A 16,876-nucleotide genomic window follows, 5' to 3' on the forward strand; every position below is an offset into this window, starting at 1 on the left:
AAAATTGTCAACATAACGGCACCTTCCGATTTTCGATATTTTAAGGATTTTAGCTAAATTTTTGGACCCAACTACCGGGAATTTTACATTGGAGGTTCCCAGTGGTCACAAAACATGTTTTGATGTAGCATCCATATAACGATACCTACCGATTTTGGGCATATTGCGAATTTTCGCTAAATTTTTGGACCGAACTACCTGTAATTTCGCATTTGGGGGTTCAGTGGTCACAAAATATCTCCGCCAAAAATTGTCAACATAGGTCAATGTTTTGGTAATGGCCTCAGATAGCGTTACCTCCCGATTTTAGGTATTTTGAGTAGTTTAGCTACATCTGTTGAACGAACCATCTGTAATTTGGCATTTGAGGTTCCCTGTGTTCACAAAACTTCTTCACGAAAAAATGTCAATATAGGTCCACACTTTGATATAGCCCCCATTTAAAGGAGCCAGCCGATTAAAGAAATTTTTCGATACATTTTCTGAAGATATTCAGGAATTTGGGTATACGTGGTCACAAAATATCTCCACCTAAAATTGTGGACAGAAAATAAAACTATTTAATATTTTATGGCGGAGGGTATAAAAAGTTCGGCCCGGTCGAACTTAACGCTTTCTACTTGTTATTTTCTTTCGTTTTCACATTAGTGAATTTTTACTAGGGTGGGTTAATAAGCTATTGCTTAATCTCTCCACCTTTTTCTTCCGGACTTGGACAAAGGCTCTGTGATAGAAATGAGATTGGATATCTTAGAGCTAATAATATGGGTCTGCACTAATTTACATTATAAACATCTCCCTTGTCTCTTCGGGAATGTTTGTGGGAAATAGTTTTCAGAGAGAATTGCGGGAACTTATTAAAAAACACTCTACTATTTTTAGAATTTTTTATTCAATTTTCCTAGCAGTCTAGGATTTTTCGGTTTTTAAAAAATCAAAATTAAATTGAAAAATAAATTATTTAAAAATTTATCCACATTTTTTCTTCATTTGGCTTTCCTATTTCGGATTTTATCACAAAATTTTCCGTGAAAAATCAAAATTAAATGTTAAACAATGCGAATATTGACTAATCTAAGACCCATACTCAAGGTAGGTTTCCTAACATTACGTTATATGAAGATTTTAAAATATCTGAATTTCTTCTTAGTTATCGAAAGGCAGCTCTTACCATGGCCCATGGCATCATTACACATCTTTGGTGCAAGTTTTACAAAGTAAACGTCTATTTAACAGTGGTTCCAAAGTACCAGTTGATTTGACAATTCATAACTCTAATAAGGGACTACAGATTCAAAAATCCAATAAAAGTTCATGGATTGAAGAATTGAGGAAAGATGGTACAAGAAATAAATTCTCCACAAATCCCTTAATTGATAATGTGAAAATACCGCAGAATATAAGCATTGTACGTCTAACCCCATTGGCTTACCTAGACGTCGCTAATCCAAGGAAATTTCAGAAGAATATTAGACCTGCACTAAAAAATCAAATAGTTCTGTTGGAGATTGCAACTATAGAATTTGGTAATCTACCAAAATTTCATAAAACATATGCCCTCCTGTATTTCAGACCAAGTGAAAGAAATGTTGTGCGTTTTGAGATCGATTTTTTGCAGAAACTATTTGAAACATTTGGTAGAAATTTCAAACAAATAAATTCTGGATTACAAAGTCTAGCAAAGCCACAGGATGTTGATGGTGGAAATCATTGGTATTTCTTACAAGGATCAACAATGGATACCATTGGGAACAGAGAATTCAATGTATTCATTTGGAAACTCAAATCAGACATTCAACATCTAAATAAATCCGCAGAGCACGGCAGAATTTCCCAAACAAAATTATGTCAAAGTTACGATTACAAAATCGTTTCAAATCCGGTGGCACTGTTTGGGAATGTACCCGGAAATGGAGTAATAGCCTTGCGCCATTATTCCACAGACTCCAAAAATAGAAACTTGCCACCAAAACGTCAGGTGTCCAATGATGTGAGCCAAGCGAAAACGGTATATTACAACTCGCCTTTTGTCTTGGAACTATTAGGAGGTCATAAATTCCCTCTTAGTCCTGATACATATCGTAAAGCTGTGGAAGAGGCCAATAGGCTGAGGCAGGCTGGGTTAAAAAATAAAGATGCCCTTAGCGGCATTAAAAATACATCTCCAAAAAGACCACTTATGATAATGAACAAGACTTTTCCAATCGATTCTAAGGCGCCAATGAATCGTCTGAGCGATAAAGGAAGCAGTAAGGACAACGCTCCAAGTATACCCCCTATAACAGATAAAGGAAATCCTGGGAAACACCACAGAAAAGAAGCTCCAACTGGTTGTGTATCTCCAAAATGTAAGAAAGGAGATCCTTGCTCCAAATTGGGACCGGCGAAAGATAAGAAGGCTTCGGCTGGCGGAATGGAAATTACGAATTTGATCTTAACAGATGTGTCAATGGTTGCTTCCCATTCCAATAAGAAAGTTGGAAGCGGCCTATGCAATGGTTGTAGCAGTTTTAGTGGCAAAGATAAAAACAAACCAGGCAGCAGTCCTCCCAAACCGGGTTCATGTTCCAAGGATAAGGGTAAATCTAAAAAACCTGGTCCTTGCACCGATGATGACAAGCCTTACCAACCCAAATGCAATAAAAATCCTTGTGATGGTGACAGCGGTACAAAGCCGCAATCTCCATGCGCCACAAAGAAAGATCCACCTAAAAAGGGTCCTTGTGCATCGGAAAAGAAAGTAGATGGTAAAGACAAACAACCCGACAAGGGTCCTCCTAAGCCTGCTGGGCCAAAAGAAACACCCAAAACTACTGAGTCATGTGCCAATAAGAAGGATGGTCCTTTTTCTTCAAAGAAACCAAGTCCATGTGGTAAAAAAGACAAACCACAGAGAGGAGGTCCATGCTCTAAGAAGAACAGGGATCCTTGTGCCAAAAAGCCAGGTCCTTGTGGCAAAAAGTCAACTCCCTGTGGCAAAAAGCCTTCGCCATGTGGCAAAAAGGACAAAAGTGAGCCTTGTTCAAAGAAAGATAAGGGACCCTGTACCAAAAAACCAAGTTCGTGTGATAAAATGGATAAGCCGAAAACTAGTCCATGTGGTAAACAGGATAAACCTAAACCAAGTCCCTGTGGTAAAAAGGATCAACCAAAACCAAGTCCCTGTGGTAAAAAGGATCAACCGAAACCTAGTCCTTGTGGGAAAAAGGATCAACCAAAACCGAGTCCCTGTGGTAAAAAGGATCAACCAAAACCTAGTCCCTGTGGTAAGAAGGATCAACCGAAACCTAGTCCCTGTGGTAAAAAGGATCAACCAAAACCCTGTGGAAAAAAGGATAAACCAAACCCCAGTTCATGTGGTAAAAAAGAAGAACCTAAAACACAATCACCATGTTCCAAGAAACCAGCAAGCCCTTGTGACAAACCTCCAAGTCCTTGTGGAAAGGAAGATAAACCTAAAACAGATACATGTGCCAAAAAGCCACCCAATCCTTGTGACAAAAAAGTTAGGCCACAACCTGAAACCAATCAATTTCCATGTACCAGAGGTCCCTGTGCGGAAAAGAAGAAACCCAGCATCCCATGTAAGAATGATAATCCCTGCACCAAGAAATCAAGTCCTTGTGGAAAGAAAAACGACAACAAATCTGATACCTGCGTTGAGAAAACAAAAAGCAACACAGGATGTTCCAAAGATCAACATCCTTGTGGTAAAAAACCGAAAGATACTAAACCCAAATGTAAACCAAAGGGAGATCTAAACAAAAAATGTTATTCCACTTTTACCAGCCATGTTGGAACTCCATCGCCATCAACACTAAATAGAAACTTTCACTGTTTTAGTTTCTCACGCTGCTATAGCAGTTCAAAGGATAAAAAGGACGCGGTGGATTTAGGTATACGCAGTAAATGTAAATCATTTGAGCCGAAATTGCCAGCTCATCGACAACGAGAGAAAGATCATAAAAGGCCAACCAAAGAGGGTTTACGTTCATGTTATCCAGCCTATGATATGGATTGTCCCAAAAAGCTATGCAAAGATCCTCACAAGACAGCTTGCTCCAAGTACAATAATTTGAAAGGGGTTAACAAGAATGATCAGGGGAAGAAATAAGTAATCAAAATGACAGCTTATCGACCAAATTAATTCTGAATCACAAAGTCTAGCAAAATCACATTATGATCATGGACATCGCATTTTTTCTGCGGGAGAAATAAACAAAATGACAGCTTATCGACCAAGTCAATTCTAAATTACAAAGTCTAGCAACATTACACTATGATGTTGGACATTATTGGTATCTTTTAAAGGGTCAACAATGGATACCTTTGGGAGCAGAAAATTCAATTTATTCGCTTGGAAACTTAATAATATATTCAACGCCTGAAGAAGACACGTGAACAAGGCCGTTTTCCCACAACAAAATTACGTCAAAATGACGATTACAAGTTAGTATCAATACCTGAATCATTGTTTGCGAATACTCCCGGTACTGGTGAAGTAGCCTTCCGTCACTATTCCACAGATTCTAAAAATAAAAACTTGCTATCATAACCTCAGGTATCTAATGATGTGAGCGAAGCCAAAACGGTATATTACAACGAGCCTTCTGTCTTGGAACTATTTGGAGATCATATACTTTCCTTTAGTCCTGATACATACCGTAAGTCTGTAGACGAGGCTAGGCAGGCAGGATTTAAAAACAATAATTCACCTAACGGCACTAAAAATACCTCTCCAACTAGACCACTTATGATAATGAACAAAGCTTTTCCTATCGATACTAAGCCACCCATGAATATTCAACTAAGAAGGTCCAAATAATTATGTATCTCTAAAATGTAAAAAGGAAGATCATTGCTCAAAATTGTGACCCACGAAAAATAAGGAGGGTTCTGTCTCTGGAATAGAAATTACAAAATTTGATCTTAACACATGATTCAATGCTTAGTAATTCCAATAAGAAACCAGTAAGCGGTCTATGCAGTAGCTTTAGTGGCAAAGACAAAAACAAACCTGGAAGTAGTCTTCCCAAACCGGGGTCTTGTTCCAAGGATCGTTGTGATGGTGACCGTGGCACAAAGCCTCGGTCGCCATGTGCTACAATGAAAGATCCAAACAAAAAGTGCCCTTGTGCAACAGAAAAGAAAGTATATGGTAAAGACAAACAACCCGACAAGGGTCCTCCTATGCCTCCTGGGCCAAAAGAAAAACCCAAAACTACTGAGTCATATGTCAATAAGAATGATGGCCCATGTTCTTCAAAGAAACCAAGTCCGTGTGGTAAAAAAGACAAACCGCCGAGAGGAGGTCCATGCTCTAAGAAGAACAGAGATATCTGTGGAAAAGAGCCAAGTCCTTGTGCCAAAAGCCAAGTACTTGTGGCTAAAAGCCTACTACTTGTGACAAAACAGACAAAAGTAAGCCTTGTTCTAAGAAATTTAAGGGGCCATGTGCCAAAAAACCTATTCCATGTGGCAAGAAGGATCAACCGAAACCTAGTCCATGTGGACTGAAGGATCAACCAAAACCTAGTCCGTGTGGAAAAATGGATAAACCAAAATCTAGTCCCTGTGAAAAAAGGATAAACCAAACGCCACTCTATGTGGTAAAAAAGAAGAACCTAAAACGCTATCACCATGCGCCAAGAAACCAGCAAGCTCTTGTGGCAATAAACCACCAGCAAACCCTCCAAGGCCCGGTGGAATGGAAGACAAAGCTAAAGCAGCCAAGAGCCAAGCCAAGAAGCCAATCAATTTCCATGTACCAGAAGTCCCTGTGCGAAATAGAAGAAACCCAGTATCCCATGTAGGAAAGATAATCACTGCATGACAACAAATCTGATTACTAGGTGGAGAAAACAAAAAGCAACACAGGATGTTCTAAAAATCAAAATCCTTGTGGAAAAATCCCAAAAGATACTAAACCCAAATGAATGGAATTCCATCTTTACCAGCAATGCTGGAACTCCTATTCCATCGCTGTTTTAGTTTCTCTCGCCGATATAACAGTTTGCTCGGAGTACAACAATCGAAAATTGGCGAATAAGAATTATCAGGGGAAGAAATACAAATCTAAATGAGTGAGTTGGTTGGAACATCAAATCTTACCTGTGTAAATCGAAGTCTTGTTGCTAAGGCAAAGTTCGTTTACATTTTCATTGTTTAATACATAAATTAGATATTAAAATTTTCAATAAATTTAATATGTTTTAGCAAAATAGTAAGAAAATTATTACTTATCACGGTGCGCCTTAACTAACTTTAAATGAAAAGTGCATACACCTGGGAAGTTTTTGCGGATTCTGAAACTGCAATGTTCATAGATGAGAAAAATCAAAAAATGGGACTTGCTGCTTCCAAGCAAAATCCTGAAAAAACTAACATAAATCTAAAAATGTGACATTGACCGCGATTTTTTTAAAATCCCTCCGGCGACTTTTTCTTGTTTTTTGGATTTTTCTCATCTTGAATATTGCTGCTTCAGAATCTGCAAAAACTTCTCAGGTGTAAGCGGTTTTCATGTAAAGTTAGTAAAGTTGCTCCCTTCATGTCAGTGGTTTATGAGACGATATAGTCAGTGCACTGTTCCAATTTGAACTTCTATATCTCCAAAATGATAACTCCTAGGAAAAAGTCATAAAGGTCAGTCTTGCGGTTTTCAAGCAAAATCGCGAAAACCTAAAAAATTTTTACTTGGTCATTCTAAGTGGTTTCTTCTTATTCCGCCATTGTAGCCATGGTGGATATGATTGTCTTTTACAACGACATAAAATGGAATCACGTTTATTTCAAAAAAAAAATTATAGAATCTGCGACTGTGAGGGTCGTTGAAGTGCATTGTTTTCCCTGGTTTCAACATGACAAGCACAATTTAAGTACATAAAATTCCTCTTCAGAAGTTCTTCTTATACAAATTCTCCTTTAGAATATCCTCTTGAAAAGCCCTTGGAACAAGTCTCGTTCCCCTAAGCGAGACTTGTTTAGGTCTCGTTCCCCTAAGCGAGACTTGTTTAGGTCTCGTTCCCCTAAACGAGACTTGTTTAGGTCTCGTTCCCCTAAACGAGACTTGTTTAGGTCTCGTTCCCCTAAACGAGACTTGTTTAGGTCTCGTTCCCCAAAACGAGACTTGTTTAGGTCTCGTTCCCCTAAACGAAACTTGTTTAGGTCTCGTTCCCCTAAACGAGACTTGTTTAGGTCTCGTTCCCCTAAGCGAGACTTGTTTAGGTCTCGTTCCCCTAAACGAGACTTGTTTAGGTCTCGTTCCCCTAAACGAGACTTGTTTAGGTCTCGTTCCCCTAAACGAAACTTGTTTAGGTCTCGTTCCCCTAAACGAGACTTGTTTAGGTCTCGTTCCCCTAAGCGAGACTTGTTTAGGTCTCGTTCCCCTAAACGAGACTTGTTTAGGTCTCGTTCCCCTAAACGAGACTTGTTTAGGTCTCGTTCCCCTAAACGAGACTTGTTTAGGTCTCGTTCCCCTAAACGAGACTTCTTTAGGTCTCGTTCCCCTAAACGAGACTTGTTTAGGTCTCGTTCCCCTAAACGAAACTTGTTTAGGTCTCGTTCCCCTCCGATCGGGCTGAAATTTTTACCATAGGTAGTCCTTGGGACCCTGATCACGACTATATATATCTTTCCCGGGGGAATTCCATACTTTCCGAGATATGGGTCTTGACATTTCGGGAAAGTAATACTTTAACACCATTACTTTATTTATGGGCACCTCTCGGATCGGGCTGAAATTTTCATCATAGGTAGTCCTTGGGACCCTGATCACAACTATATATATCTTTCCAGGGGGAAGTCCATACTTCCCGAGATTTAAGACTTCCCCTATGGACAGGAGCAAAAGTGGGCTACGCGAACAAAAGTTTCTCCAAAATTATAAGTTTTCTTTAAGTAGCCGGCCTTCGGCCGGGTTTTAAGACTTTCTCCTATGGACAGGAGCAAAAGTAGGCTACGCGAACAAAAGTTTCTCCAAAATTATAAGTTTTCTTTAAGTAGCCGGCCTTTGGCCGAGATTTAAGACTTTCTCCTACGGACAGGAGCAAAAGTCGTAAACGCAATCAAAAGTACTCACCACGAGCTTTAAAATGATATCCATATTGCCCAAGTAAAAATAGTAAAATGTCAAGACCCATATCTCGGGAAGTATGTACTTCCCCCGGAAAAGTTATATATCGTTGTGATCAGGGTCCCAAGCCCGATCCGAGAGGTGCCCCTAAACGAGACTTAAGCCAATCCCTTCTGTGGTGTATTGATGCCTTCGGTGTATAGAAGATATATTATGGCTAAGGTGCTTTGAAATCTTATTTCTAAAATAGTCCCTTCCCGTATTCCAAAACAAATAATTTATTGTGAATTGAAGATTCAAGCAAGGACATCGAACTGTAAAGATTGGACATAGTGCATAATGCAGTTCAATTTTGCTATTAAACCACAGAGGGTGTTTGTGTATAACATATAACTAACAGAACACGGCGGCAACAAAAACAAGTATAACATAATTTTATGTCACCGTATTGGAACATAACATTATGTTAGACCACCAGCACCATCTGCCGATGTATAGTAGCAATGTAAATGTCCCATCTTGTTATATTTTATGTCTTTGATTCAAGCATTCATCATTGCTATGCATCGATAGATCGCGCTTTCATGTGTGTAATTAATTAACAAGTGGCATCATTTTCTGTTAAGTTATATGGCAACACCGGTTGAATGATTGAATCAGCTGTTTTATTTGACATTTGATTGTTTTGTTTGGAAAACGGCTGTCAACGCTCGCCACCACGTTTTTCTTGGTGTTTACAATTTCACTAAAAAAAATAAGAAAATATATAAAACATATATAACATATATAAAACAGCAATCATTTAAACAAAAATCATGGGAAAACTTAACGTCACCGTGCTGCGTTATCTGACGAAAGAGGATTTTCGTGTTTTAACAGCCGTAAGTATTGGTAAAAATACATTTCATAATTAACCCACCCACAATACAAACATTCATCGTTTGCCTCTTGCCTAAAGATTGAAATGGGTATGAAAAATCACGAACTTGTTCCCGGACCATTGGCTGCAGCCATTGCTAACTTGAAGGCGGGCGGAGTACATAAAATCCTAAAGGAGTTGTGCAAACACAAGCTATTGTCCTATGAACGTGGCAAGAAATGTAAGAATTCCCGATCATCTAAGTAGAAAATCACAAAATAATTGTTTTCATATTCCTGTTCTTCCCCTTAGATGATGGCTATCGTTTAACCAACACCGGTTACGATTATTTGGCTTTGAAGTCACTAACCTTGCGTGGTTCCGTCTCTTCGTTTGGCAATCAAATCGGTATTGGCAAAGAATCGAATATTTATGTCGTTGCCGATGAGGAGGGTAAACCCATATGTTTGAAGTTACATCGTTTGGGTCGTACATGCTTCCGTAATGTGAAGTCAAAACGTGATTATCATGGTCGTCGTCACAAGGCATCATGGTTGTATTTGTCGAGAATTTCTGCTACCCGTGAATTTGCCTATATGACGGCATTGTATGAACGTGGTTTCCCAGTGCCAAAACCCATCGATTTTAATCGCCATTGTGTTCTTATGGAATTGGTTAATGGCTGGCCAATGTGAGTTGCAAATATTTTAGTGTTTGTTTTTATACCCTATACCACAATGTGGAAAAGGGTATAATAAGTTTGTTTTCCCAAAAATTCATGTAACGCCGCGAAATATTCGTCGTAGACCCCTCATGTGGTATACCAAACTTCATATCTCGACGAGATAAAGCGATTTAGCGATGTGTGTCCGTCCGTCCGTCTGTCCGTCCATTAAAAATTGTAATCAAGCTAGAGGCCGCAATTATGGACCGATTGTCACGAAATTTAGTATGGAGGTCGGGTTTGGACCAGAATAGAACTGATTAGTTTTTGGCGATGATCGTGAAATGTTAAAGGGATGAAATGGACCAAAAACAAAATTTTTGCTCGATTTTGTAGCCGCTCTGTAGGTCGCAATAATAGTCCGATCGGCGCGAAATTTTAAACGTAGTTTTGGTTTGAGATGAAGAAGTAGCGTGCAAGTCAACGGTATGATCGGATAATATTTAGCGGGTTAAATTGATCAAAACTTTTGTGTGAAAATTGGTAAAATTTCTAATGCACATCTTATAACTTTATCCCAAGAAGACGCGTTTAGTGGTATAGGGTATCACATGGTCGGCCCCGTCCGACTATAGTCTGTTCTTACTTGTTTTTTTTTTTAATAATTGATTTCTTTCTTTATTAGGACCCAAATCCATGAGCTGCGTGACGCCGAACAAGTCTATGACGATTTAATGAACTTAATTGTCCGTTTGGGTAATTCTGGTGTTATCCATGGCGATTTTAATGAATTCAATTTAATGTTGGCCGATGATGGCAAACCTATACTCATTGATTTTCCCCAAATGATGTCAACTTCTCATGAAAATGCAGAATTGTAAGTATAAGCCGTGGACCTTTTCTTTAGATAGAATGCGTTTTAGGAAGAGAATATTGAATATCTTAACGGTTTTTGGGAAGTTCTTTTTTGAAAAGAAGACCTACTCGAAAAGTATTTTTTCTTAGAATACAACTTAGGAAGGTATTCTATACATTGAAAATTATTTAGTATGAAATATTACATATGTAAGATGGTTGGGAAGTTTTTGTGTGTTCAAAAGTCCTAGTAGGGAGACCTTTTTTTTGTATAGAAGAACTCTTGAGAAGAGCTTCGGTACATAGTAGGCATCTGGAGAAGGGGCTTTTTTGTAGAGAAGACCTTTAAGAATATCCAGTTTGAAAAGGCCTTCTGTATATAGAAGACCTTTCGAAAGTTCTTTGGTATGCAGATCACATCTTAACAATTATCATAAGGTACTTTGAAGACCTTTTCAGCAGGATTTCTTTGTATGGAAGGTATTTAATTCAGCAATTGTGGGCACAGACATCTCATGAACGTCTCCTGTAAACAGAAGTCCTCTTAAGAATATTTCTGGATCTTCTGTGTATAGAAGATCTCTTAATAGGATCTTCTGTGTATTGAAAAAATCATAAGTGGATCTTCGGTGTATAAAAGTTTTCTTAATATGATCTTCTGTGTATTGGAGACCTCTTAAGAGGATATCTTGTTTAAAGAAGACCTGGTAGAGAATCTTCTGTGTATAGACGACCTTATCACATATATTCCAACCACAACACACAGTTTCTTTAAGGATGATCACAATGGACCTCAAGGTCTCCGAGTGAAGTAGCTGTCAACAACGGTAGCTGCGCGTCCTAAAACCAAACCAAACCATAGACGACCTTATTAAGGACCATTTTCTGTGTATAGAATACCTCCTAAGAGGATCTTCTGTGTATGAAAGATCTCTTAAGAGGATCTTCTGTCTATAGAAGACCCCCTTAAGAGGATCTTCTGTGTATAGAATACCTCTTAGGAGGATATTCTGTATAGAATACCACATATATAGAAGACCTCTTAAGAAGATCGATCTTTTGTGTATATAATACCTCTTAGGAGGATCTTCTGTGAATAGAAGACCTCTTAAGAGGATCTTCTGTGTACAGAAGACCTCTTAAGTGGATCTTCTTTGTATAGAATATCTCTTAGGAGGATCTGTAAACAGAAGACCTCTTAAGAGAATATTCTGTTTATAGAAGACCATTTAAGAGGATCTTCTGTGTATAGAAGACCTTTTAAGAGAATCTTCTGTACAAAGAAGACCTCTTTAGGAGGATCTTCTATGTATAGAAGACCTCTTAAGAAGATCTTCTGTGTATAGAAGACCTCTTAAGATGATCTTCTCTGTATAGAAGACCTCTTAGGAGGATCTTCTCTGTATAGAAGATCTCTTAGGAGGATCTTCTCTGTATGGAAGACCTCTTAAGAGGATCTTCCCTATGTAGAATACCTCTTACGAAGATCCTTTGTTTATAGAAGACCTTTTTAGAAGGATCGTCTGGTTTGAATAGAAGACCTCTTGAGAGAATCTTCTGTGTATAGAAGACCTCTTAAGAGGATCTGCTGTGTATAGAAGACCTTTTACGAGGATCTTCGGTGTATAGAAGACCTCTTTAGGAGAATCTTCTCTGTATAAGAGGATCTTCTCTGTTTAGAAGTCATCTAAGAGGATCCTCTCTCTATAGAAGACCTCTTAAGAGTATCTTCTCTGTATGGAAGACCTCTTAAGAGGATCTTCTGTGTATAGAAGACCTATTAAAAAGATCTTTGGTGTATAGAATACTACATAAGAGGATCTTCTATGTATAGAAGACCTCTTAGGATGACCTTCTGTGCACAGAATACCTCATAAGAGGATCTTCTGTGTATAGAATACCTCTTAAGACGATTTTCTGTCTATAGAAGACCCCCTTAAGAGGATCTTCTGTGTACAGAAGACCTCTTAAGTGAATCTTCTTTGTATGGAATACCCCTTAGGAGGATATTCTCTATATAATACCACATAGGAGGATCTTCTGTATATAAAAGACCTCTTAAAAGGATCTTCTGTGAACAGAAGACCTCTTAAGAGAATATTCTGTTTATAGAAAACCCTTTATGAGAATCATCTGTGTAAAGAAGTCCTCTCGAGAGGAGCATCTGTGTATAGAAGACATCTTAGAAGGACCTTAGATGTATAGAAAACCTCTTACGAGGATCCTCTCCTCCGTAGGAGGATCTTCTGTGTATAGAATTCCTCTGAAGAAGATCTTCTGTGTATAGAAGACCTCATAAGAGGATATTCTCTGTATAGAAGACTTCTTATGCGGATCTGCTGTGTATAGAAGACCTCTTAAGAGGATCTTCTCTGTATAGAAGACCTCTTAAGCGGATCTGCTGTGTATAGAAGACCTCTTAAGAGGATCTTCTCTGTATAGAAGACTTCTTAAGCGGATCTGCTGTGTATAGAAGACTTCTTAAGCGGATCTGCTGTGTATAGAAGACCTCTTAAGAGGATCTTCTCTGTATAGAAGACCTCTTAAGAGGATCTTATCTGTATAGAAGACCTCTTAAGAGGATCTTATCTGTATAGAAGACCTCTTAATTGGATCTTCTGTGTATAGAAGACCTCTTTAGGAGGATCTTCTGTGTGTAGAAGACCTCTTAAGAAGATCTTCCGTGTATAGAAGACCTCTTAAGAAGATCTTCCGTGTATAGAAGACCTCATAAGAGGATCCGCTGTGTATAGAACACCTTTTACGAAGATCTTCGTGTATAGAAGACCTTTTACGAGGATTTTCGTGTATAAAAGACCTCTTTAGGAGGATCTTCTGTGTATAGAAGACCTCTTACGAAGATCCTCTGTTTATAGAAGACCTCTTTAGGAGGAGTTTCTTCTCAGTAAAGAGTTTCTTCTCAGTACAGAAGACCTCTTAAGAGGATCTTATCTGTATAGAAGACCTCTTAATAAGATCTTCTCTCTGTATAGAAGACCTTTTAATAGGATCTTATCTGTATGGAAGACCTCTTAAGAGATTCTTCTGTGTATAGAAGACCTCTTCAGAGGATCTGCTGTCTTAAGAGGATATTTTCTGTACGGAAAAGGATATTTTCTCTGCTAAGAGAATCTCAGTATAGAAGTGCACTTAAGAGGATCCTCTCTCTATAGAAGACCTCTTAAGAGTATCTTCTCTGTATGGAAGACCTCTTAAGAGGATCTTCTGTGTATAGAAGACCTATTAAAAAGATCTTTGGTGTATAGAATACTACATAAGAGGATCTTCTATGTATAGAAGACCTCTTAGGATGACCTTCTGTGCACAGAATACCTCATAAGAGGATCTTCTGTGTATAGAATACCTCTTAAGACGATTTTCTGTCTATAGAAGACCCCCTTAAGAGGATCTTCTGTGTACAGAAGACCTCTTAAGTGAATCTTCTTTGTATGGAATACCCCTTAGGAGGATATTCTCTATATAATACCACATAGGAGGATCTTCTGTATATAAAAGACCTCTTAAAAGGATCTTCTGTGAACAGAAGACCTCTTAAGAGAATATTCTGTTTATAGAAAACCCTTTATGAGAATCATCTGTGTAAAGAAGTCCTCTCGAGAGGAGCATCTGTGTATAGAAGACATCTTAGAAGGACCTTAGATGTATAGAAAACCTCTTACGAGGATCCTCTCCTCCGTAGGAGGATCTTCTGTGTATAGAATTCCTCTGAAGAAGATCTTCTGTGTATAGAAGACCTCATAAGAGGATATTCTCTGTATAGAAGACTTCTTATGCGGATCTGCTGTGTATAGAAGACCTCTTAAGAGGATCTTCTCTGTATAGAAGACCTCTTAAGCGGATCTGCTGTGTATAGAAGACCTCTTAAGAGGATCTTCTCTGTATAGAAGACTTCTTAAGCGGATCTGCTGTGTATAGAAGACTTCTTAAGCGGATCTGCTGTGTATAGAAGACCTCTTAAGAGGATCTTCTCTGTATAGAAGACCTCTTAAGATGATCTTATCTGTATAGAAGACCTCTTAAGAGGATCTTATCTGTATAGAAGACCTCTTAATTGGATCTTCTGTGTATAGAAGACCTCTTTAGGAGGATCTTCTGTGTGTAGAAGACCTCTTAAGAAGATCTTCCGTGTATAGAAGACCTCTTAAGAAGATCTTCCGTGTATAGAAGACCTCATAAGAGGATCCGCTGTGTATAGAACACCTTTTACGAAGATCTTCGTGTATAGAAGACCTTTTACGAGGATTTTCGTGTATAAAAGACCTCTTTAGGAGGATCTTCTGTGTATAGAAGACCTCTTACGAAGATCCTCTGTTTATAGAAGACCTCTTTAGGAGGAGTTTCTTCTCAGTAAAGAGTTTCTTCTCAGTACAGAAGACCTCTTAAGAGGATCTTATCTGTATAGAAGACCTCTTAATAAGATCTTCTCTCTGTATAGAAGACCTTTTAATAGGATCTTATCTGTATGGAAGACCTCTTAAGAGATTCTTCTGTGTATAGAAGACCTCTTCAGAGGATCTGCTGTCTTAAGAGGATATTTTCTGTACGGAAAAGGATATTTTCTCTGCTAAGAGAATCTCAGTATAGAAGTGCACTTAAGAGGATCCTCTTTGTATAGAAGACCTCTTAAGAGTATCTTCTCTGTATAGAAGACCTCTTAAGAGGATCTTCTGTGCATAGAATACCTCGTAAGAGGATCTTCTATGTATAGAATACCTCTTAAGACAATCTTATGTGTATAATAGAAGACCTCTTAAGAGGATCTTTTTTATTTCTATAAAGTTTTTGTGTAGAAGGCATGATATGAAGCTGTATTGAACGCCTCTTAAAAGGGAGGCATTCCATGCAGTTAATGTGTCTTCAGGTCTTCTCTTTAGGTGTTTTGAAGGTTCATTTCTAAAAATCTTTTCTTTTTTCAGCTTCTTCGATCGTGATGTCAATTGTGTGCGTGAACTATTCCGTCGCAAATACAATTATGAAAGTGAAGATTATCCCAAATTCTCAGATCTAAAGAGAGAAGATGATTTAGATACAGAAGTCCATTGTACAGGTTATGGATTTACCAAAGAAATGGAAAAGGATTTGTTACAGGTATATCTCCCAACAATTTTCCACAAAAAATATTTTTTTCATAACTAATAATTTCCCTGCTTTCATTTTCAGGAATATGGCATGATTGAAGAATCCGATGAAGAGGAATATGAAGATGATGAAGACACCGTTCCTAAATTGGTTGATGGCACCGGCAACAATTATACAAATGATGAACTTGATGAATATCGTCAACAATTAGAAAATGAAATTAGTTTTAGTGAAGTTAAATCATCGAACAAAGCCGATGATTCTATACGCAAATATATAGAATCATGTACACAATATTTGGGTAATATTAAGTTGGGACCAGAGGTGGATATACCAGAAGATATACCCACACCCAAGCTGATTGTGGAACAGCAACAGAAAACAACTAAAGAAAATACGGAAAATAAAACTAAAGAACCCCAAGTACAACAAAATAAATCAACCACCGAAGAAGATGCTGCCAACAATGATAATGATTCCAATAAGGCTGACCAAGACTCGGATGGCCAATCTATAAGTTCCAATGATTTAGAAACGGATAATGTACCTGAATTGGCAAATGTTGATCCAAATTCACGTATGTATCGTTTGAAAATGGTTGAAAAGCTATTAAACGATGCCCGTTCACAACGTTCCTACTCGACAACTGCCAGCACCATTGCTCCATCCGTTATTACGGATCGTATTAAACGTAATATGGATAAAAAGGAAAATATGGAAATGCGTAAACGTTGTGTGGCCAAGGGAGAGGCCAGTGCTGTACATCGCCATCGTAAAGAGAATAAAGATGTTGTCAAAGAATATGCTGGCTGGGATTTTTAGAAATGCTGATTTTTTGCATTTCCTTCTTAACTTTAGTTTGTAGTGACATTGTAAAATTGTATTAAGAAAAAAAAAAAATGAAATTTCTTTAGAAAAATATAAATTTTTTATTATTATGAAAATAAAAAAATAATAAACTAAATTAGGTGCTGGTTCTTGATTAGTATTAGGTTTTAGATGGTTGAAATGCATTGTGAGGGGAGTATTATGGAGATTATGGACGTTTCTGGTAGTTATGACTCAGAAATATTTTTTTATGTTATATAGCTCGGAAGCACGGGTAATTGCAAAAGTAGACTGGACAGTTTTTGGATCGGGAGGATAATTTCTCGAAAAATCTATGGACAAAAGAACCGCGCGCTGAATTGGCTTTATGACGTGGCATAGCAAAATCGTATGTAATTACAATACTTTCTTCGCAAAAGAGGAAATCCATGACTGCGATAAAAACTCAAAGAGGTTACCTGAACATTTGTTGTCAGTTGGGGCAGGCAGACGTCCG

General features: G+C 38.1%; 2 protein-coding genes across 2 annotated transcripts; both read left to right on the forward strand.

Annotated features, from left to right (window-relative positions):
* Positions 1-904: 904 nt before the first annotated feature.
* Positions 905-6,221, forward strand: LOC141397593 (uncharacterized). The gene is made up of 2 exons (XM_073974056.1): positions 905-1,092; positions 1,151-6,221. The coding sequence occupies exons 1-2, from the start codon at positions 1,057-1,059 to the stop codon at positions 4,112-4,114; spliced, it is 3,000 nt and encodes a 999-aa protein (XP_073830157.1). The 5' UTR covers positions 905-1,056; the 3' UTR covers positions 4,115-6,221.
* Positions 6,222-8,727: 2,506 nt separating this feature from the next.
* RIOK2 (RIO kinase 2) lies at positions 8,728-16,516 on the forward strand. Its single transcript, XM_073963482.1, has 6 exons — positions 8,728-8,955; positions 9,033-9,174; positions 9,246-9,624; positions 10,283-10,474; positions 15,390-15,561; positions 15,634-16,516. Exons 1-6 carry the CDS (start codon positions 8,890-8,892, stop codon positions 16,372-16,374), a joined length of 1,692 nt encoding a protein of 563 aa, XP_073819583.1. The 5' UTR covers positions 8,728-8,889; the 3' UTR covers positions 16,375-16,516.
* Positions 16,517-16,876: the final 360 nt, after the last annotated feature.

Source organism: Musca autumnalis, unplaced genomic scaffold (assembly GCF_047663935.1).
Source record: "Musca autumnalis isolate F117 unplaced genomic scaffold, ASM4766393v1 scaffold_1, whole genome shotgun sequence".
NCBI lineage: Eukaryota > Metazoa > Arthropoda > Insecta > Diptera > Muscidae > Musca > Musca autumnalis.

Coding starts and splice junctions, on each gene's coding strand:
- RIOK2 (XM_073963482.1), top strand. CDS start 8,890: ATGGGAAAACTTAACGTCACCGTGCTGCGTTATCTGACGAAAGAGGAT. Junction 8,956..9,032: donor ATTTTCGTGTTTTAACAGCC/GTAAGTATTGGT, acceptor TCTTGCCTAAAG/ATTGAAATGGGTATGAAAAA. Junction 15,562..15,633: donor TGGAAAAGGATTTGTTACAG/GTATATCTCCCA, acceptor TTTCATTTTCAG/GAATATGGCATGATTGAAGA.
- LOC141397593 (XM_073974056.1), top strand. CDS start 1,057: ATGCGAATATTGACTAATCTAAGACCCATACTCAAG. Junction 1,093..1,150: donor ATCTAAGACCCATACTCAAG/GTAGGTTTCCTA, acceptor ATTTCTTCTTAG/TTATCGAAAGGCAGCTCTTA.